The following is a 21,916-nucleotide window of genomic DNA, read 5'->3' on the forward strand; positions in this document are numbered from 1 at the left end:
TCCGCTGGCCCCGCTTCCCCCTGGCCCCGCCCCCGCCGCTGTCCGTGGTGCCGAATCCCCGCCCCCCGCTCACGGCTTCCGCCCCTTTCCACCAATCACAGCGCGGCGCCCGCGGGGCCTGGCCAGAGGGCGAGCCAATGGAAGCGGGCGCGCCGCGCATGCGCGGAGCCGGCCTGCGTGCCGTGTGGCGGGAGGCCTCGAGCGGGCGGTGCCGCCATGGAACCGCTGCGGCCCCGCGCCGACGGCCATGGCGGTCAGGTGGGAGGGTGGCCACTCCGCCTCCGTGCTGTGCCTCGGCGCCGGCGGCGAGGGGCCGGTGGCTTCGGGGGCCGAGCGCGGCGAGTTGGCGCTGTGGGGCCGGGAGGGCGTCCCCGCCGGGCGGCTGCGGCTGTCCCCCGCCGAGGACGACGTGGCGGCGCTGGCCTTCTCCCCGTGCTGCCCGCATCGCCTGTACGCCGCGCACGGGGCGGCCGTCGCGCTTCTGGACGTGCGGGCGCTGCGCGAGCCCGTGGAGCGCCTCCGCTTCAACGAGGAGGAGATCAACTGCCTGGCGCTCAGCGACAGCGGGGCCCTGCTGGCCGCCGCGGACGACTCCGGGGCCGTCAAGGTCGTGGATCTAGAGAGCAAGAAAGTCGTCCGCTCCCTGAGGCACGCCAACATCTGCTCCTCCGTCGCCTTTCGGCCGCAGAGGCCGCAGAGCCTCGTCTCGTGTGGACTGGACATGCAGGTGACTTGTGTACCGGGGGCAGGTGGCTGGCGGACAGGTGACATCGGGGTGCTCGCAACTCCACCCAGAGCAAGGGCACGGGGCCTTCCTGCAGCGTGCTGCAGCATCGCACCCCGGTCTTCACTCATGGTTGCAGCGTGGAAGTGGTTGACACGGGGTGATCCAGGGACAGCACAGAGCAGCTGGGCCCGCATCAGTTCTATACAACCGTGTGAAACCTGTGGTTAGCCCGAGCGAGTGGCTGCAGGCAAAGTGCTGCGTTAGGATAACAAAGTGCCCAAGGCAGACCAGATGCCAGCCAGAGTGTTTAATGCAGAGAGAGAACTACCTGGCTGCTCTGAGGATGTTACTGTTAGAAGTTTATCCCGTTTGCAATAACCTCCTGGAATTCCGTGTCAAGCGTTCTTTCCCTTTTACACTTCTCTGCCTCGTCAAGGGGAACCTTTGTCCTTTGCATGCCACACAGAATCACAGAACATCCCAAGTTGGAAGGGACCCATACGGATCACAGAGGCCAACCCCCATCCCCACACAGCACCACCCAAACCCAGTGTCTCAGAGCGGTGTCCCGGCGCTCCCTGAGCTTCGGCATTGGGGTCATGCCCGCTGTCTTGGAAGCTGTGCCATGCCCACCGCCCTCTGGGGCAGAACCTCTCCCTGACTCCCACCTGCCCGTCCCCTGACGCAGCCCCATGCCGTTCCCTTGGGCCCTGCCGCTGTCACACAGAGCAGAGCTCAGCGCTGCCCGCCCGCTCCCTGTAAGGAGCTGAAGCCGCCACGAGGCCTCTGCTCAGCTCCTGAGCTCTGTGCCAAACCCACCCTGGGACTTCCTTTCCAGTGGTTGAGGTCTGACCATGTTCCTGTTTTAGCCTGAGTTTAAAACTATCACTTCTACAAAGGTCTCCGTGGTTCTGGCGGTGTTAGGGGGAAGTTTCCTTTGACAGCATCAAGCAGTTTCACTGTGTTCTTAAAAACTGTTTTTTTTTCTATTTTAAAGCCACTGTTTGTCAAAACTCAGGAAGTATATTTATTCCAGTAGAGGTTGATTGGTAGAAGTTTCCCAAGTTCTGACTTTGCCAGGTTTTAAAAAATTCTCTACGTTTGTCCACCATTGACTAAAAGGCAGAGATAGGATTTTAAATAAAGTACTTTGAGAAGCTTCGTTTCAGAGGTACTGAAGTACAACAGTAAATGCTCAGTGCCTTACACAGGTTGCTTAATTTCAGATCCCTGAAATGGCTGGAAACCTTTCATCAGAATTGTAAACACTAGTATACTATTTCTGTGTGAGAGAACTGGGTTGCTTAATGAAGGCAGCAGCTGATGAGACCAGAATTTTGGCCATTAGTGTTATTTCCAAATGTGCCACGGAAGCAGGGAAAATGCCACGAGGACAGAACGTACTTAGTTTGCAGAAGACTTGTCACCACTTGTTTAATTCATAAAGCTGATGCTGTCAGTGATGAGAATGGGAGTGTTTGACTTACGTGTTAAGATCCGGCCCCTCTGATGTATTCTGCTTTGTAACGGTGCTGCAGGAGACTGAGTTGCATGCCTGCTGGCCTTGAAAAAAGTCATAATTAATTCATGTTATAAAAGTGTTAAGAGAATTATTTTAATGGGTGCAGTATAAATCTGTTGCACTTGAATTGTTGTGTGGTAGGTGCAGGATTCATGTGATTCTTGCTTCATGAGCAGCTTGCAGGTGCTGTGGTATTTCAAAAGCAAGTCTGAAAACACCTCCCTCTTACCAGGAAGAGCGTGCTCTATCTTCTTATGCTAACAGGACAAACTAGATCTACTAATTCATTATAAAAAGTGCATATATATGCATATATATGCATGTATGTATGTATATGCATATATATATATATACTATACACTATGTACTTTTTATAAATATATATAATGCATATATATAATGCATATAATATATATCTATATATATAATCATATATAAAAATCATATATATATGATTAAAATTCAGATGTTTACTGTTTGTTTACCTTTTGCTATTCCACTTCTGAAACACATTCATGAAAGTGACTATCTTAGAAAAATTATGTAGCAGACCAGAACTAAAATTCAGAATGATGAAGCTCTCTTTTCAGCCGCTGCTAACGTTTCTTTGTCCCTCCTTTTAAATAATTAATATGTGTAGTATATCATGATTACTACTGCTGAGATGAATGGAAAAGCATTTAGAACAGCTTTCCCATCCATTTTATGCTCTAGAGGTCTGAGCCATTAACTCTGCTGGGAAAGGCACTACGGTGGCTTGGAAAGCACGCTGTAATGGTTTGCCATATTTGTCAGGTGAACTTCAAACACTTCTTGCAACAGATCTTGCGTCTCTTATGCTCATCTGTGGTCCTTGCTCTGCCCAAGAAAAAAGGTTGATTTTATTTTAATTAGTAAAAGGAACCAACTCTACTTAAGAATCAGATGCTCCAGTTGGTGTTCTTTGAAGTAAAACGGATAAATGATTGATTCATTTGATCTTTTCCAAGGTTATGCTGTGGAACCTGCAGAAAGCTCGCCCCGTGTGGACCACAAACTTGCAGGAGTGTGGAACAGAGGAAGACAGTCTGCAGTCAGCCGGCCAGCTCTTTAACCCTCCACTTGCACATTCCCTGTCTGTCGCATCGTGCGGCAACATCTTTAGCTGTGGAGCTCAAGATGGTAAAGTCAGAATATTCCGAGTCACCGGTCTCAAATTTGAACGTGAGCTGGAGTTTAAAGGTCATAGTTTGGGAGTATCGCAAGTCCTCTTCATGCCAGAATCATACTGGTTGTTGACTGGGGGAAATGATGGGAAAGTCTTGCTCTGGGATGTCAGCAGTGACATTGGAAAGCAGCAAAAAAGTCTGGCAAAGTCGCTCCATAAAAGGAAGGGCCAAGCAGCTGCCACTGCCAGAAAAGATGGAAAGCTCAACAAAGTGGCTTCAAATGAACGTGCTAGGATTTTACCAAAGTTAACTATTGAGCATGGAGAGAAGGTGAACTGGATCACGTGCACAGAGATCAAAGGCTCCAGGAGAGTATTAGTTGCTGATCAGAGTACTTCTATATCTGTTTATCCATTGATAGAGTCTTAGGCACTAAAATGCTTACAGAAATTTGTGGGGAAAAATCATTTCTCTGCATTCAAAATATGACTCCACCTAAATCCATTGATAGTGAACTGAACAGTGAGGCCTACTGTGTCCTCAGGAATGGCAAGGGATTCACTGTGTTCTCACACAGATGCTCATGATGTCATTGGCCTGGTGTTACATTTTCAGCAGCTGGTAGTGCTCACCGCAGCTGTTCCTTGTAGGCTGGCAATTCGTCCATAACTGTCCAGACGTAATTAAAGTTGCAGGAATAAATTTATGCTAACAGGGAAATCCACTATGCTAAACAAGGATGCTGACCAGTAACAGAGATGTAATTGAGTTCCTTCTGTTTTGAACAATTTCAGTGTTTTATTTTACTTTCTCTATTAAATTGTGCCACAGTTAGCTTGAGCTGGATCTGGTGGAAATATGGTTTTCATTATTTTGCATAAAAGACTGGAGAAGCCTTAACTTACTAACAAGTAATCAAATTAACAGTCATTGTCAACTGGATTTTTTTTTTCACGCTGCAGTAATAAAGAAGATGGGGAAAATGCTAACATCTGTCTAATGGGTCAGCTGTCTTCTGCATTTAGTTGTTTCTCTCAGAGAGAAAAATAACTATTACATTTGTCTTAATAAATGCTTTCTCTCAGTGCTCCCATGTGTTTACACTCACTCTAATATTGCCAAACATTGCTGCTGTGCAAAGTTTTGCCGAGAAGTGTATTTATAGGCCACCGGGGTAAATACAAAGGGACAAATGCACTGTTCTGCCTTACCTAAATACTTCCGTGGTTTTCCCAAAGCTGTTAGAAACACTGCAAGCTGAAGTTGGCAGTTATGGCTTGTTAGATACATCTCTTAGTTTTCAAATTGAAGGTGGGGATAATGCTGAAGTTGGCAGAAATGACGTTTGATTGATGCCAGACTTCCCATGGCATGGACAAATAATTAAAAGAAGAAAAAAAACAAAAACCTTTTTTTCTCCAGGTTGTCCTGACGTTTTTCACAGGCAAAGACTCAGTGCCTTCTGCTGGCCACAGGCCTGCCTGACTGATGTGGGTTCTGTGCTGTCTTGTTACATTGGCTGTGGTGTTGCCAGATGTACATTACTTGCCTTCACTTTTTTTTCTTTTTAATGGAAAAAAATTGCAGGTTTGTTTTGTTTTTTTGCATAGCCATCTCCTGCACATATTCGCATCCTTTATGGATGATATTTCAGTGGTGTGGGTTTCACTACTCTTCTCCCTTGGAAGCAGCTCCCTGCAGCCAAGTACAAGTCATTCAAATCCAGCTTTACCATCAAAATAAGAAAGCAACCCAACAACAATCTGTACAGTCTTTAAAAGCAGGAGACTTTGCCCCAGAAGAAGATCTGAAGGCAATATAGATAAATAAACGTAAACAGCAAACAAGTAGACTAGATTTCCCCTTCTCATTTTTCCCTTTATTTTATGTCTGAAGACGGACAAGATCAGTGGGGCAGAGGTCCAGCTGTGTAATTTGATGTGTAGTACATTCGGGAGCATGTGTCTGTGCATCTGTGAACTATATTTGGATGTTCAGTCTATTAAAAGCCCCAGTGTGAACACCCTCCAGCAGGAGTCGGAGCCCCCGTCCATGGTGTTGCCTGCCTTGGGAGAGAGGATTGGAGCCCACCCCAGCTTGACTTCTTTTCTCCAGGAAGATGGCTAAAGACAGCATATCCCTGCGCTCCCTGAGCAAGACATTAAACAGGTCTTTAAAGGGTTGTGCTAATGCTATGTTAGGGGATGAGGAAGGACAAGTGGCATTCAGGACTGGGGCAGGGGGGGAGCAGACAAGATTATGCAGTGGTCTGTTAGCAAGATAACTTGTATTTCAGAAATTTTCGCAGGTAATAGGATGTAAATAAATATGGTGTGTATGTGGGAAGAGGGTAGTTCATGAACAATCCTGTTTCTCCTCTATTTGTTGGAGAGGAAGGGGACAGAGCAGAGGGCTGCAGCGCTTCATGAACACCATCCTTGCCAGCTTCAAGCCGTTGGTCCTGGCTGCTTGCTGCAGGATTCTGTGCAAGTGCTTGATCAGCAAAGGCTGGTAGCTGCATGAAGCGCTGCCAGGAGACTGTTGGTAACGGGAAATTCTGGTTTGTGCTCTGCTGTAGTTCTGTAAATGGGAAGATTGGGAATGAACTTCTGAATTTGGGAAAACACCTCAGCACATACAGGGTTCAAAGATAGGAAGCAAGTGGTTGTAGCTGACAAAAAGCAAGACAAGCCATTCTATATTTTAAGAAAATCATTGTGACCAAGGAATTGGGACATAGGTAACGCTGAGTCACCTTCCATTTCCGAAGCCTGTACATGAAGAGGCTTGCAAAAAAGCTTTGATTGACAGGTTCATTGGCTTCATTTAAAATAGCCTGGCACCTGCTTCCCCTGCTGGCACCTGTCTGTGTGTTCTACTGCATGCGACAGCACCATCACTGCTAGATGGCGTCTGGTCAGCCGGGTGGGCAACAGCAGCAGCACCAAACAAGAGCCATAGTCACTGCTCGTCAGGAAGGAAAGAATGGCGAAAGGGTCTGAAACCCCCCCACAGTTAAAAGACAAGGTGAGACAGTGCTCCCTTTCAGAGGATTTTCACATAGGTATTTCCATATATACTGTCTGTGCTGTGCAAGTGGTATCAGCCAAGAAACCTGCGCTACCTTAGATGCACATGTATAACTGGTTTACAGGTAGGAAGAATTCACACTGTCCTGCGTGAGTATCCCTGCTGATGAAATGCAGCACTTCTGTTCATGAAATTAATGTTTCAGATATTGATATTTCCTTTTATAGTCAAATTACAAAAATACTTCAAAGATCAGCCCTCAGCTGCAACAGCAGTACTGCTGTAACAATCTCTTCTCCATATGTGAAAATTGCTGTCGGACAACAAGAACTCCAACACTTCTGTGTTCCAGGTTGCTAGTGTTATCCCACACCAATGAACCTATGCCAGGGAGAAACTAAATGTATATATTCTCCAAACATCTTCAAGCACAGAACCTGAATTCATTTAGATCCTTTCTCTTAGTTCTGTCACAATCTCAACAACAAACACGTGGTGTAGACAAGGCTATGGGGCACAAGACAAGCCACATCACCGGAAAGAGACTGTGTAATTTATCCTAACTGTTAGAAAAAATAAGTTACAGCTAGAGCCAAAATAAAATAGGACCACAACAAGCAAGAGATAAAGATGTTGATACAACGTTCAACACAGGAAGGCTGCAATTCAAGATCCAGTTCCCTAAACATGAAGGTGATGCAATAGTAACAGTAACAGAAGCAGCCAAAGGAACTGTGGATGAAGAAGGGCCAAAGAAAAAAAAAAGTAGAGTCTTTTTTGTAATGAAATGTAGCAATTACTTGATAAAGCCTGAAGTTATGTCAGTAAAACACAAAGAAAATCACAGAAATTGATAGGAGCAGCTGATATTCTAACAAATCACTACTAAAGTATATGGTACCCCGTGATTTGTTTCATATTTAGGGAGGAACTTGGAATGATGAGTATTTCCATAGCTTTGAGGTTCCCAGGATTCTAACGAACAGACGTTGACATAACGCAGTGAACTGAAGTAAACTTACAAAACATTATCTTCACAAAAGCCACCACGAGGATGAAGAAGCCCAGCATACCCCACTCCCCAAGTAAAGCAAAGAATGGAAAATGAGCACATAGTGTTCCATTCCCTCCTCCTTTTCAGTAGATATGGTAAGTTCTCAACTGAGCAATTTTCTTCTGCAAAGGCTATGTGGAGGAAGCTCAAACTCAAAAAAACAAACAAAAAAACCCCCACCATATTTAGGATTTTAATGTAAGAGAATGCAAAGATAGTTTGTTAATACGGAAAATCACAGCAGATACCAACCTATGAAAAAGCAGTGAATAAATACCAGCTACAAAACACAGCAGCGCTGTTATTGCTGTTTCACTAAGGTCCTCCCATCATGCATTTGTTCTGCAGAACCACCATACAAAAGGGAAAACCAAAGCAGGAAAAGCCAGCAGAAAACAAAAGCCACTGAGGGCAGCTTGGTTTACTATTTGCATAATTTGTTATCTGGGGAAGAATAAGAAATTCTGTTCAGTGTCAGTTGAAAAGGGTGGAGGAGATCGGGACAGTACAAGTAAAAGCAAAAATGACTTCAACATTAGGAAAATAACAATACTTCCTACCACTAACATTCATTCAAATGGTTGATATCTACAACCCAAACACAGATATACCTAAATACAAACCTTTCCTATGGCTCTATCTGCATTTACAAGTTACATTATTTCTGCACCAGGGAAGGGTTAAAGGGACATAGGCCAGATCAGAAGATGGAATTTCAGTGTATGAATCTGTAAAAGAAGTAAATGAACTTACAGTTGGCTTGGGAGGAACCTCAGTATCTGGTCTGAATCAGTTCAGTGGAATGTGTCACCACACTGATACAGAAAGCACAGTGCATTGAGGCCCAAGTTCTAAATAAATGCTTGTTTCCCACTCTCCAGAGTAGAAAGCAGGCTGCAAGCCTTGGAGACGCGGTTCCAAGACCTGGACTCAAGCCTGCAGAAGCTGGCACAGAAGTTTGACGTGCAGGCCGAACTCCTGGAGAAGAGTAGGAGCCAGGACGCAGCGTGGACATCAGCACTGGAGGACAGGTGGGCAGCAGGGAAAGGCCAGCTTCAGCTGCCCTGGGCCCTGCACCTGCAGGTGGTACGTGCACTTCAACGTGTATTTGTACAACCTGGGCACAGCCTGAATTACCATGTGCTATAGAAAGAGTATGGTTCCTTTGATTTGCGTCCTAGACAGTTGTTTATTTGAAATAAATATTTGTGTGGTAAAGAGCCATGCCACTTCCCAGAGACCAGGGATGTGGAGCATTTTGTGCACCTGTCCCCACTGTGAGTGGGAAAAAAGAACCTGGATGCTCTGATTCCCTTCTGCTAGCAAGGCCCAAAGACTGGTACTTTGAGCATCCGAGGTTAGAGTTCGATATCGTGGGTAGCTTAAGGCTTTCCGTCTTCCAAGCAGCCATGCTGAAATCAGTCAGCAGAGCAGCTCTTGCTGACGTACTACTGGAGAAGCCCTGTGGTGCAGGCAGCTGTCTTACAGCAGGAGTTGTACAGAACTGCTTCCCATCCACACAGCCGGAGAACAGAACTCCGCTCCCAGCCGGAAACGGCAGCCCAGCTCCAGGGCCGCGCGGCACAGAGCGCTGCGGCTCTTCCTGTTTGCTACTGCGGCCCCGAGGCTCCCACACGGAGCGCCGCGCCTGAGCCTTCCTTCCCGCAGGGCGGAGCAGCCCCGCGGCCGTAAGGGCGGAGCGCAGCGAGGGAAGGTCTGCGAGCCCCGGAACTAGGAGGTGAGTGCGGCGGGCTGTGTGTGTGGATGCGTGAGGCGGTGCGGTGCGGCCGTTTGGCGGGCGGCGGGCTGAGGGGAGTGCGGCCCGGCGCGGTGCTGGGCGCTCCGGCTCCCCGGCGTCCTCCTCCCGCAGCGCCAGGCCGGCCTGCCCCGCGGCCTGCTGGCCCTCAGCTTCTCCCGGCGCTGCGCGGCCCCCGCCCCCTGTGGGCCCTGTTCCTGCGGTTAGAAAGCTGCCGCGCGCGCTCTGCTTCCCGCGCTATCTCTGGTAAGGTATTAACGCGCTGCTGCGCAGCCCGCACTCGCCGTCCTGCAGAGCCCTGCCTGCGCTCCTTGCGGACGCCGGCCTGGACGTAGATCCGCAGCCTTCCCGTGAGGATCCCTCACCCTTCTCCTGTACCTGCAGGCCCGCCTTCACCCTGCTTAGTGGGCAGTAATCTGTGTGTATACCAACTGAAATTTCTTGGTCCAGCAGAGGTATTACGCAGACTGTGCGGGTGGTTTGTTACCAAGACCTGTACAGCTGGGTGTCTCTGCGTTATCTAGCGTATCTTCTTAAAAAAAAAAAAAAAATTGTGTTAAGGAAGAGCAAAACCACTAGAAGCCATCTTCACATGCCTCTATCTCAATGTCAGCTTCTTCTGCAGGTTATCTGGGGCCGAACTGTTACAGCATTTCTGTCAGAGAGTTCTGTCTTTGTTCAGTAACCAGATGTTTGGGTTTTTTTCTTATTTTTTTCTTAATTTTTGTAACTTAAAAAAATCATATTTTTGTCACTTTCGCTGCAGGGAGGGGTGTCTTTTGTTCTTACTTTCTGTTGCACCATGTTCTGGGTCAAGTGAAAAATCATCTGCGGAGGGTTGGTGGCAGCAAGGTTGGGTGATCCCCACTGTTTTACGTCATACAGGTCATGGTGGGAAACACTGAAGTGCTGAATACATTGGTTAGATCTCTGCTTATATCTGTAAGACTAAAAAGTATTTTGACTTTTGAGTTCCAGCTTAAGCAAATGAATGAATGTGGAAGACCCTTCTCTCTAAGGAAAAACCTCTGATACATAGGGAGAATGTTGTATTTCACCTTCGTGTGGAGCTAAGTCTGTACTAGAATCAACTTTCGAAGGATGCATGTATACCAGAAAATGGGCTAATTTGAAAGTTAATTCAGTAACTGTGATAACATCCATCAAACGTGACCTTAGCTTGTAACTATCAGAGAATACATGTTGGAAGAGTTTCTTTTACCTCTTTCTCCCATGTCACTACCTCCCTGCTGTCCTGTGATGTACCTGCTGCAGTTCACAGGAAGCTGCAGTAGGAATCCCTGCTTTACGGGGACTTCTGTTAAGACGTGCATCTTCTTCTGTAAGTCAAAAATTTCTGGGATTGTGAACAAAATTTACTAGCTTTCTTAAATATGGTGAGCTTTTTGTAAGGTAGTTAGAAAACAGTTTTCTCTATTACAGTAGGGCAGGTAAAATACATGTTTCTTTCTGCTTTCAGGTACTGCTGTTAATTTGTCTCGTTCCTGAGCTTCAAGTCAATATGTCAAAGAAATCGGAGGCTCCCCTTTCCTTAGCTGACTGCCTCTGCCAAATCTGCATGGAGGTCTTTGTGGAGCCTGTGACGCTGCCGTGCAACCATACCATCTGTAATTCTTGTTTCCAGCTGACAGTTGAAAATGCCAGTCTTTGTTGCCCTTTTTGTCGTCGTCGAGTCTCTTCTTGGGCACGTTATAATGCCCGCAGAAATACTCTTATCAACTGGGAATTCTGGGAAAAGATTCAGAAGAAATATCCGAAGGAATGTGAGCGTAGAATTAACGGACAAGATTTGGAAGAGGAAAGTAAGTAAAATGTCATTTGTCCTGAGGTGTCTGTGCTTTACCAAAGTAATTGGCACTGGTGGACTTTGGGTGTTGTGAAAGAAGACACTGTGTACAGATGTGCTGTGTTATTGCTAGAAAATGCAGTGCCAGAGATCTCCTGTGAAAGGGATTTGCAAGGCAGGGCAGTGGCTGTTCCTTTTGTTTTCTGCAGTACAAAGAGGGTAAGCTACAAATAATACTGTCTCATCATTTGAGTGGATTTTTGTTCCTGCTTTTTGTGCAAAATGTTGCTGTGCGGTTCCTTGTCCTTGCCAGAACAGCTATTGCTGATCCAACTTTAGCTGTAAAATCTTTAACTGGAGTGTTTGTGTATGTGTTTATCAAGTACATGAAGTGGTTAAATGTTGGTGTTTTTTTTCCCTGACTTTTAGATACTCTTAATTAGTTTCAATAGAAATTCCAGGTCTATCTAAGAGTCTTAGAGCCTCAAATTGTGATGCTAGACAAAAGGAAATGAAATCTGACAACCTCCCCGAAGAAGGGCATGGGGGTTTATTATGTTGTAACCTCCATTCAAATTTGATCTTTTCTGACAGTCTTATATCTGGGAGAGGTAACGCTTGTCCCACACCTCTTCCTGTTCTTCCTAGTGTGGTCAGTAGCAGCAATGACACTCGGTGTTTAACACACCTCAGAGAAAAATGGACATGGTAACCTTAGAATTTCTTGAGAATAAAACACATGAACAAGTTTTTCGTAGTATCTTTTAGGTCTGTTGTATTAAAATGACATAGGACTCAGAATCCTGAATTTTGAAGGGCTGAGTTGGGCCCTTAGCAGATTGGACTATTCTAGCTAGGTCTGTAAAATAGAGTGTCCTTAGCAGAAAGCAAAATATTTTAAAAATAAATGAATAAATTGAAAAGTGGATAGTATTTTGAACTCCTTTGGTAGGCCATCTTGACAACACATTGTTCCGCTTTTTTTTGCTTACTGTGAAGTTGTTAGTGGCAAAAAGCAAGAGTTATTATCAGTATGCATATTTGCTCTGTATACAGGGCTTGGAAAATACTGGCTGTTCTGCTACTTTGTAACATACTGCTTTTATCTTTTGTATTTTGTATTATTTTACTTTGTTCCAAAGGCTTGACTTAAGTCATTCCTGTGACAAGGTATGGAAATGATCTTTTGTTAAAATGTTTTATTGTTGATTGCCATGATCTTTTTTTGTTGCTCACTCTTTTTTATTACCCCCTTCCTCTCAATTAGTCTTTGTCCCCCATCCACAACACCAGCTGAGCAAACCTGGGGAACTGAGACAGGAATACGAAGCAGAGGTTAGCAAGGTAAGCCTCAAAATATATTTAAAAGCAAAAAATGCTTTGAATCTAGTTATTTTAATTGTTCTCACAAACAGCTGAAATATTATTTAACAAAAAAAAGGAAGGTACTTAAAAGGGCATTGTTTCTACAAGAACATGCTTATCATTCCTGAAGCATGAATTCCATTTTTATCCTTTATTGAAGAGACTCTGAGAAGGCTACATACATAGTCACTAGGCTATATGTAAGAAGTCTCTATAGCCTCTACATATAAGAAATGTTGAATAAGGAAAAAAAAAAAAGCACACAGATACAAAACTTAACAGCCAGAAGTAAACCTATCTCAGAAAGGGAGTCCCCATCTGTTTATGATGCTAAACTGTGCTGCTACTGGTGTGTTGCTTCTGAGGTCTGGATGATTCTGAGTTGGAATGATTTCATTTGAACTGTGCCCGCTGTAGGAGGGTTAGTTAAGAGATTCTGATGCAAAGCATGGTGCTATAGTAGCAACTGCATACCTTTAAAAAATATTCTTTTTCAGGTGGAGGCAGAAAGGCGAGCACATGAGCAAGAAGAGAACAAGGCAAGTGAGGAATACATTCAAAAGCTGCTAGCAGAAGAAGAGGAAGAGCACAGATTGGCAGAAGAAAGACGAAAGGAGATGGAGGAACAGCTTAAACAAGATGAGGAGTTAGCATGGCAGCTGAGTAACAGCTTGGTGAGTTAACATGAAGGGGGACATTTTCTAATGTTCATTTAGTGTAAGCAGCTTAGACTTTTTAGAGCAGAAGTTAAACTTCTGAATAACTTAAATTTACCTGAGTTGTAATTGAAAGCTGTTGTCAGCTATCAGTACTTTAGCTCCTAGACTGACTGTTAACTTCTGATGAATTATTTTAATTTTCTTTTGGAATTTTGGTTGGAAGTGTTTTGTTGTTGTTGTTGTTTGGGTTTTTTTGCTACAGTAGTCCTAAAAATGTAACCTGAGAATTTATTCAACCAAAACCTCTTGTCACTTATTGCCAGATACAGAAGCATGTACAGAACATGTAGCGCTTCTTGTTGCATAACTATCTATTAATTATTTTTCTGGAATTCCTTGGACAGAAGTAACTAATTCTGTAACAGAATGACAGAAGTAGTTCTCCTGTTTGTGTTGTGTTTTGTTTTATATAATGCTGTTTTTCTTTGTCATTGAAGAATGACAGTTTGGGAGAACATGTGCTTAGCAGTTCTTCACGAGGAGACAGCCTCTCATGTGAATCACTCCCAGTTAATTTGTGCAAGATGAAGAACAAACCAAGCAACTCTGGAGACATTCAGAAGTAAGAAAGCCAAGTTTCTGTTTTATAATTAGTGATCTGTTTCTCATGATACTGCCTTTCTGTTTCACGTGCTTCCTTGGACTCTTGCAGCCTGACTTCCCTGTATAATTTGGGCAAATGTAAGCTATTAATATTGAAACATCTCCTTATAGGATAACATGAAGGAGAAGAGATACCCTCACCCCTCTTTTGTTATTGTTGGAACAAACCTGAGATCATGATTAATATTTAATGCAATGCATTTTATGCATTTTTGCAATGCAAAGAAAGAAAAAGATTTTAACAAGTATAACTTCTTTTTGTTTTTCCTTCCTTTAAGGTATCTGACTCCAAAGCATCATCACACATCGCGATCAGCTTCATTCTCTAGAGCAACAGAGGGAGGTGGGACTGACCCTGGCTACGTGGTAATAGAATCAATTGGTTATAAATCTCAATGTTAGCAATTGCAGGTTTCTCTGCTTTGCCTATAGTAATGCCTTTCAGCAGTGGGCAATCATATTTCTATTTTATGAGCTGCCTTCAGTATTCATGATTCATAGAACTGGAAAGGGAAGAAACCGCGCTTGACGGTCAGCAGATGCACACCTACACCTTATTTTATAGCTACCTTGTGTATCTGCACAGAGGCTTTGGTTAACTAAACTTGAATACTGAGAAGGACTTTGAGGTTTTAAGTCTGCTTGTATCTTGTGCCTGCCCCAGGACCTGAGGACCTAAGTCTCCTCAACTCACAGTTTATCACCATGTCCACAAACAATTTTCATGACTCTGAGTTCTTCCTCTAGTTTGGTAGTTTTGTTTTGCTTTTTCTTTTGTAGTTTCAATAATGCATACTCCTAGTTCTTGAAGGAGTAAATGCTGTTTATGTTAAGATTTTCAGTGAACTCTGAGTTGCAGCTGATGGCATATAAAACTCTAATGATTATTCTAGAGCTCATTCAAGGAGGTTGCACTCTGATTTTCATCATTCCACATCTGTCTGGATCTTTCCTGCTGAGCTCTGAAGTTGAGCAGGCTAATACCTTGAGCTGCTGATTGGAGTCATTGATAACAGGAGAATGCTGCAGTTCTTTCCAGTCTTTTGGCTATGCTTCTGCAGATTGTTCTAAATACTTATTTAACAGTTCTGTTTATTCATTCTTTTTAAGGAAGAATCCAATATCCCAGAGTAGTTATGAGCAGTGCAGCTGTGATAAAACAGATTTGCATTTTATTTACATCTATTGGCTTTTAATAAATGCATTTAATTAGAGATCTCTTTCTCTTTTCTTCAGATCAGTAACAATGAAGGCAGCAGTACTGAGGGGCAAGATGAGCAAGACGAAATGCCAACGCTGTCTCCACAGCTGACAGGTGTAACCAAATGTTCCGGTGCTCAGGATTTGTTTATGGAGACGTACATTAACTTCCTAAATGCCTCAGCTTCAGAGAAGACCACGACTGTAGAGCAGAAAAATACATGTGAACCAAAGTGTCTCAGAGATGAACATCTAAATACATCTTCTGGAATTGCAGAAGGAGAAGGGGCTAGAACAGTTCTTCCCAGATCCAAAGGAGAAGATGGAATAGAGTTGGACAATGACAGTTTAATGCATGTAGAAAGCATAAACCTTGAAAACTGTGCTGAAACTAGTACTTGTATTCAGCTAGCAATAAATTCCATATCTGACAGCAAAAATGTAACAGGTGATCTCATGAAGATGGCTGGAAATTCAGATGAAAAGAAACCAGAGAGGTTGCCAAACACTACGGAGGCTCCAAAAAGAAAGTCTCCAGAACCACTGGCTGAAGCAGTGGTTGACTTTGGCATGCTTGACAAGAGGAGAAGAACTTTTCCAGAAACTTCAGAGGAGGAAGGGGAGTGGAAAAGCGACTTTAATTTGCAAATGCAGAAAGCCTTTGAGCAGGAGCTCCATGAGAGACATATGCAGGAGGAGCAGGATAGGCTTCTGGCTCTGCAGCTGCAAAGACAATTCAACAAAGAGGAGAGGTTACTTAACCGACAGAAAGGATCTCCAGATGAGTACCTTCTTCGCACTAAAACACCTCCCTCTGTGAAAGACTCTTCTAGAAAAGGAAGTTCTAAGATGGCAAAGGACTCAAAACTAGCAAAAAAACAGACTGAAACAAATCACCACAAGAGTCGGAAAGGATCTTGCAATGAAAACTGGCGGTCTCCTACCAGAGTCCGAATGAAATCACCCAGCAGTGGAAAAGTCTTGAATTGTGTTGTTAATACCACCGATTCAAATGATGTTCATTCACTGCCTAAGAGAAAACAAAAGACAATCCTTCAGATGCTTAAAAGCTCAGTTACTGAGTAGAACAACGGAACCACAGACACATGGTTAAATTAATTGGAATTAGAACCATGGTAATGTTTATCCCTGTGTCAGGCAAAGCTTCTCTTAAACAGTTACGAAATTGATGGTTTTGACAGATCACTTTGGGCTGCGAGAGTAACCAAAATTGTCTATTAAAATGTACTGTGAATGTTTTTCAGAAGTTTAAATAACTTACGCCTCTAGACCTTAAAATTTTTCATTAGTCTTTTCTTGACTATGACTTATTTTCTAGGACTTGCATTTTCAAGTTGTTTTTTTATGTTGGAATGTAAATACCGTTATTGTTTGAAATTCAAAGTAACTGATGGTCCTAGAATGAGAATTTGGAGCCTTTTGTGGGGAGAGCGCACATTCCCCAGGGGCAGCAAAGAAGTGTGTCTGTATCTCTAGTTGTCTGCTGACTGAGAGATGGGGGCTTTACTAGGCACAGGCACTGTTCTGTTAAACTGAAGTACATTACTGGAATTTGGTTTATTTGTTGAATTGCATTGTTTGCTTGGCAGTTAACAGGATTGTAACCAGATAAGCCAGTCCTGCAAAGGCATTTCCCCCCTCTCATCCTCTCACAGAGTAACCCCTTTCTTATGCAAAGGGGAAGAAAAGGATCGTTCTTCCACAGTCACAGGCAAGGATCTCTTATAGATGCCAATAGCAGAAGTGGTTGTGGGCTTGCGTTTACTTCCGTTCATTTTGTTTTCTTGTTGCCAGTAGCCTGTAACTTACACAATCTTGCCTGTATTTACTATTTAACTTTCATGTGCAAACTGATTTGAGTCTGATTATAAGCACCTAATATTCAAAAATTATTAGTCCAGGAGACAGTTACGATGGAGAAAGTAAAACCAAAAGGGGGAAAAGCAACTAAAGACTAGCGCTACCACTAATGACTTAATTTAGCTTTCAACTGAGGTTCAGCTACTGTAACTGTTGCTCCATTATTATTATTTTCTGAAGGACTAGAAAATACTGTCTTCCAGTTGAGTCTGATAGTAAAATAATTCAAAAGAATTGCATTTTAGAGGAGCTGTGAAGCTGACAGCTCTGCCAAGTTGAGGCCTTTGGAAAAGTTCACTAGCTGCTAGTCAGCAGAAGTAGCGTTCCTGTTATATACTTTTCTATTTTGCTGTTGTGAAGCCATCTTTTGGCTTTTCTTTGGATGTAATGATATATTTCTCAAGTATACATTTTTGAATGAGAGCAAAACACCAGCTTATGCTGCTGAGACGTGTGTGCTCATCGCTGAATAGCTAATGTTCAGAAAAGTACACATTTGAAATCTTATGGATGATCTGTAAACTTTAACTCAGCTCTGGGAAACTTGTATTTTAAAGCAGAATCTTCTGATGTTTTTTAAGTTAAACAAACAAACCACAAAACATTTAAAAAAAAAAAAAAGACAACCCTGAAACATAAGGAAAGGAGACCAAGCCAGAATTTTTTTTTAATTTTAACTTGCTTGCACATTTCTGATACTGTTGGGTTTCTCCTAAATAAGGAGTATTCAAAGACCTTTCTTGAGAAAGCTACTACAGATGACCTTTTGGAAATAATTCATTTTTCCCATTGCTGCCTCAACCGTACTGTTGGAAGCTTTTGTTCAGTATAGACCTGTTTCTGTCTAATTCTTCTTTCAGTTCGTTTTCATCTTACCCAGGCAGTCAGATGTAGTCCATTGTTGATTACAGTGTTCTTCAGGGCAGAGGCATTGACTGTTTCTGTGCTTAAGATACTTTTCCTGTCGTGATAAGCATGTGATAAGTAAACTCTATTTCCAAAACAGCTGAGGATGAAGAGTTTTGTTGGTAAGTCTCCATTCAGCCCTGTCTTCAAGTTGATTAATCAAGTCTGATGATTATTTTTAACTTGCTTAAAAATTGGTCCCTGCTCTGGCACGGAGCAGCTCTTTCTGAGAGCGTGGCACCTGATGTCTGTAGCCCTTTCTCAAGTAAGTCTGATCAGAAGCACCACGTGCTCCTATTGATTTTATTTTTTGAAGTTCTAGTATAATGAACTACAATCAGCAACAAGAGAGAATTCCTCCTTTGAGGGCATATGCCAGCTTTAGCACTCTGGACTCTCTGATCCAATTCAAGATGCTGAAGGGAAGCTTGGAGGTGAGAGAGAGCAAGGGAAAAGGAAGGCTTTCCTTCAGCAGCGTGAGGCATTTCATTTGTAGCTCAGCATGCCCCAGTATGTAAGATTGTCACATGTAACAACAACTTCATTCCCTTTTCCTCCACAGCTGTTTTCTGTATTCTTTCTTTTAATGTGATGTTATGTGTCTCTTCCATATAGGGTTTATAACATGCACTTAACTAATCTCAGTTAAAAGTTAGATAGGAATTAGCAATATGGAGGGGGCTTTTTTGCACCTTAAAGGCCATCGATAACAAATCCTGCAGCTATGATTCAACCGCAAATAAATACAAAAATTACTGAAAGAAGCCATTGCAAAAGTCAAAACTGTACAGAAATATATTTTGGGGATAGGTGTGTAGTTGCTGGGGGGATGGTGGTAAAAGGATTTGAGGGTTTTGTGCATTTTTTGAGGGAATCCTCTCAGTATAAGGAGGATCTCCCACATAAGAATTGTTATTTTTAAAGCTTACTGGGACAGACTTTTAACTTTATATACCCCAAAGGTGAAGATATGTAAATTATACTTTTATAGTTACTAGCTATACTTTCATAGCTGTCTAGAATTCACTTTAGCTTGGACTAGGAAAAAAAAAACACAACCTTGTTTTGTGAAATATGTTTCATGTAGGAAAGTTTAAAGGCTGTTGCAGAATGGGGAAAACAAACAAGGCTAAGAAGTCAATCATTAGCTAGAGACACACTCAACTGCAAAGTACACAAAGCCTAAAACCCACACTGGGTGCTCAGTCCAACAGCGTTGTCAGAGCTGGCATGCTGCAAGCTTTAGATTCCCAAAATGATCGTACTTACAGCACGTGTGGTAGAGTAGTCCTCAGGAGGGTCTTATAGCATTGATATTTTTCTTAAAGTGTTGAATTCAGCTGCTGCTGAGTGGATTTTTGTTGCACCAGGTAACTATTTCCGTTGCTACAGGTACTTTGAAGCAGGTTTGGGTTAGTTAATGATTCCTTTGCTTTTGAGTATGAGGTTCTCAAATACGGACATCGAGCAATTTAAGCTTTCAGTGCTTGATCTACAGTCTCTTGAGCGCAGCCCAGTGAGGCTCACTCACTCACTCTTCAGTGAGGATTCACAAGTTGTGAAAACCTGTGGGGAGCCGTTCTTGTTGGTATGACGGTATTTCTCAATTTGCGGTTCATGGAGCGAGCTGCTACACCTCGTCTCCTCCCTCCTCCAGTTCAACGCCTTCCACACGTTTCACCTGATGCCTGTTCTGAGGCAAATCTGTGTGAAAGCAACGGCACCCCACGTTACAAGCATTGCAGTGCTGCCACTGAAGTCTCTGATCCAATCAACCTTGCATGGTGGGTGAGGGGAAGGCTGTGGACGTAGTCTACCCAGACTTCGGCAAAGCCTTTGGCTCTCTCCCACAGCACTCTCCTGGAGAAGCAGCAGCCCGTGGCTGGGCTAGGTACACGCGCTGCTGGGAAAAGAACTGGAGGGCCGGGCCCAGAGAGCGGTGGTGGATGGAGTGCGATCCCCCCGTGCCCTGTCCCATCTGCAGTACCGCATCTAGCCTCGCATGGCGCTCAGACTCCCCTAGAGAAAAAGAAAAACGTGTTTCCCGTTCCCGCTGGGGAGCAGCACGGGCCTTCTCGGCGCCGCGCGGGTGCTGCAGCAGCCCCTGCTTCCTGCGCCCGGCGGTTGCCGTTGAACCACCGCCAGCAATCCCCTTCCCGCCGTGGGGGATTCCCCTGTCACTGCGGGCGGCTGAGGCGGCGCGAGCCGCGTTGCCACAGCAACTCCCGCGCTCCGCCCCGGCGCGGCGCCTCCCCGGCGGCGGGGCAGAGGAAGGGTGCGGGCGGGCCTCGCGCCTGCGCAGTGCGCGCGGGCCGGCGGCGTGCGTGTTGTTGTGCGGCGGCGGCAAGATGGCGGCGCACGGGGGCTCGGCGGCCTCCGCGGCGCTGAAGGGGTTAATCCAGCAGTTCACCGCCATCACGGGTGAGGCACACGGAAGGCCGGGCCCGGCCCAGCTCAGCTCCCCGCCGCTTCTCGCTTCGCCGAGCGGCCGGGATGGGGGCTGGAGAGCCGGGCGCGGTGAGGCGGGGGCCCGGCGGGGCGGGGGGCCGGGCCTGTCAGCGGGGCGGCGGCGGCGGGACTCCGGGTTCTGCTCGGGCGGCGGGCGGGAGGTCGGGGCTGTCTGCGGAGCCCGCCTCGGGGAAAGGCACAAAAACGCGGCTCCTGAGCTGCGGGCAGCTGGCCCTGAGGGCTGGGATAGCAGTCGGCCAGCCGGGTCCCCGCTTGGGGCTGTGCACTTCGGGCCCGCTTCGCGGGAAGTCCGCGCTTCGCGTGACGGCGCTGAGCTGCGTTCGCTGGAAGCGGCCGTGCGGAGCAGTGCGGTGCCGGTACCGCCCTCGCTGTGACCAGCTCAGCCGCGGGCTGCGGCCCGGACACGGTGCGTTGCTTTGGGTCTCGAGCGGAGACAGCACCCGCAAACGGGCGTGCCGGAGAGTTATGGGGCTTCGGTTCTTCTGACAGAAACCAGCTGGAACAAACCCTCCCCAGTGCAGAAGAAGGTGCGTCTTTCATTACAGTACACTCCCACGTGTGTCCTACGTTTTCATTCTCAGCAGTGCCCAAGACGCTTGCTGAAAGCCAAGCAGAACTATGGTGTTTGCCAAGCAGCCTCCTGCTCATGTAGGTGGGTTATGGAAAAATCTGAGCCCCGCTCCTACACTTTGAAAAAGAAAATAAGAATCTAGTGGGTTCTGCCCACCCACCTCTGAAAGAGAGATTTGAGGTTCTGTCTTTTTGTTGTAATGGAATGTAAGGTTCTATTTGGAAGTGAGTTCTTGCGGAACTGTCTGACCCTCGGTGGCACAGTGACAGGTGCTGAGGGTGTGCTACACAGCAATCTGTGTCATCTACCTGCACCTTTGATGTGAACCTGCTTTCACAGGGGAGTGGACTAGATGTTCCAACCCCCGTGGTTCTGTGTAAGCACACAAAGTTACCCAGATTGGTGCAGAAGAGGTGAAATGAATTCCATACAGCCATCTGCTTCCAGCACACCTGTTGGTGAGGAGCGAGGAGTCGTCATAGAATCACAGAATCACTGAGATTGGAAGAGACACTAAAAACATCAAGTCCAGCTGTCAACTTGTGCCTGCGAACCCGTAGTCCTTGAATATAGTTCTCAGCAGGTTTTTTTTCTTTGGTGCTCTCATCTAGAAAAGTGCTAAGAGAGTGTAGGTCCTGTGTATCTTTACAGATGAAATTATGAGATATCAGAAATTTGTTTCAAGTCTTTTGAAATATTTAGTATTTCTCTTTGCCAGCAGGAGTGCCGAGAACACTGGTGTGGTGCTTGTTTCCTTAGGAGTGAGGAAGATTTGGCACAAATGCTTTGTGTATTCGTAACTTTAAAAAGCAGTGGGTTGAATATAGTTTTTCTTCTGGTCCTTCTAAATGAATAGCATCGCATGACTGTGCAGTGAGGTTGCAGGGTAGTATATATATTCCAGACTCTGCAGGTATTGTTTAGTTTCTGCAGCTGGTGTTGAAATGAGCTCCTGAAAATATCAAAGGGCAGTTAGTGTGAAAAACTACTCGATGCTTTGGTGTTTTATTTGGAGTGTTACTAGGTTTGGTTCTTTTTGTACTCTTATTTTGATTAAGGTTCTCAAGTAGAGCTAAGTGCCATGGGGGTGCACTTGTGGCAGGTTGGTTTTTAATGCTTTTTTTTTTTGGGTTTGCTCTTGTCACAAGCGCACAATGA

At 45.0% G+C, this 21,916-nt stretch overlaps 4 protein-coding genes and 1 long non-coding RNA gene across 9 annotated transcripts in view; 3 read left to right on the forward strand and 2 right to left on the reverse strand.

Annotated features, from left to right (window-relative positions):
* FBXO45 (F-box protein 45) overlaps positions 1 to 249 on the reverse strand; it is a 5,075-nt gene extending 4,826 nt beyond the window's left edge. The window contains exon 1 of the mRNA XM_021393809.1: positions 74 to 249. Coding sequence (XP_021249484.1) covers positions 74 to 249 — 176 coding nt within the window. The remainder of the gene's footprint in view (positions 1 to 73) is intronic.
* WDR53 (WD repeat domain 53) overlaps positions 1 to 4,490 on the forward strand; it is a 4,728-nt gene extending 238 nt beyond the window's left edge. The window contains exons 1-2 of one of the 2 annotated variants that reach the window (XM_021397309.1): positions 234 to 727; positions 3,239 to 4,490. In XM_021397309.1, the coding sequence (XP_021252984.1) occupies positions 248 to 727; positions 3,239 to 3,826 (1,068 nt within the window). In that variant the 5' untranslated portion in view covers positions 234 to 247 and the 3' untranslated portion in view covers positions 3,827 to 4,490. Of the gene's footprint in view, positions 1 to 233; positions 728 to 3,238 lie in introns of those variants that run through there. The other variant, XM_021397310.1, reaches the window with a different exon arrangement.
* RNF168 (ring finger protein 168) lies at positions 8,705 to 17,817 on the forward strand. Of its 3 annotated transcripts, none has more exons than XM_021397307.1 (7): positions 8,705 to 9,219; positions 10,718 to 11,060; positions 12,312 to 12,388; positions 12,907 to 13,083; positions 13,566 to 13,690; positions 14,010 to 14,097; positions 14,968 to 17,817. In XM_021397307.1, the coding sequence occupies exons 2-7, from the start codon at positions 10,760 to 10,762 to the stop codon at positions 16,015 to 16,017; spliced, it is 1,818 nt and encodes a 605-aa protein (XP_021252982.1). In that variant the 5' UTR covers positions 8,705 to 9,219; positions 10,718 to 10,759; the 3' UTR covers positions 16,018 to 17,817. The 3 variants fall into 3 exon arrangements, with proteins under 3 accessions (XP_021252982.1, XP_021252983.1, XP_021252981.1); XM_021397308.1 differs by lacking the exon at positions 8,705 to 9,219 and adding an exon at positions 9,229 to 9,483; XM_021397306.1 differs by lacking the exon at positions 8,705 to 9,219 and having other exon boundaries at positions 9,490 to 11,060.
* On the reverse strand, positions 14,882 to 19,509 carry LOC110399118. The gene is made up of 3 exons (XR_002438901.1): positions 18,988 to 19,509; positions 15,876 to 15,961; positions 14,882 to 15,133 (listed from the first exon to the last, which is right to left on the reverse strand). It is a non-coding gene; the product is annotated as an uncharacterized LOC110399118 (long non-coding RNA).
* Positions 19,985 to 21,916, forward strand: part of UBXN7 (UBX domain protein 7) — a 26,774-nt gene continuing 24,842 nt past the window's right edge. Inside the window, exons 1-2 of one of the 2 annotated variants that reach the window (XM_021397304.1) lie at positions 20,041 to 20,139; positions 20,769 to 20,839. In XM_021397304.1, the coding sequence (XP_021252979.1) occupies positions 20,806 to 20,839 (34 nt within the window). In that variant the 5' untranslated portion in view covers positions 20,041 to 20,139; positions 20,769 to 20,805. Of the gene's footprint in view, positions 20,140 to 20,768; positions 20,840 to 21,916 lie in introns of both variants that reach the window. The other variant, XM_021397303.1, reaches the window with a different exon arrangement.

This window comes from Numida meleagris, chromosome 4, assembly GCF_002078875.1.
Source record: "Numida meleagris isolate 19003 breed g44 Domestic line chromosome 4, NumMel1.0, whole genome shotgun sequence".
Taxonomy (NCBI): domain Eukaryota; kingdom Metazoa; phylum Chordata; class Aves; order Galliformes; family Numididae; genus Numida; species Numida meleagris.

Bases quoted from the DNA above. Each gene is read 5' to 3' on its own strand.
- RNF168 (XM_021397307.1), top strand. From the start codon at position 10,760: ATGTCAAAGAAATCGGAGGCTCCCCTTTCCTTAGCTGACTGCCTCTGC. The intron at 12,389-12,906 runs GTAAGCCTCAAA...ATTCTTTTTCAG, and splicing joins ACGAAGCAGAGGTTAGCAAG to GTGGAGGCAGAAAGGCGAGC. The intron at 13,084-13,565 runs GTGAGTTAACAT...TTGTCATTGAAG, and splicing joins GGCAGCTGAGTAACAGCTTG to AATGACAGTTTGGGAGAACA.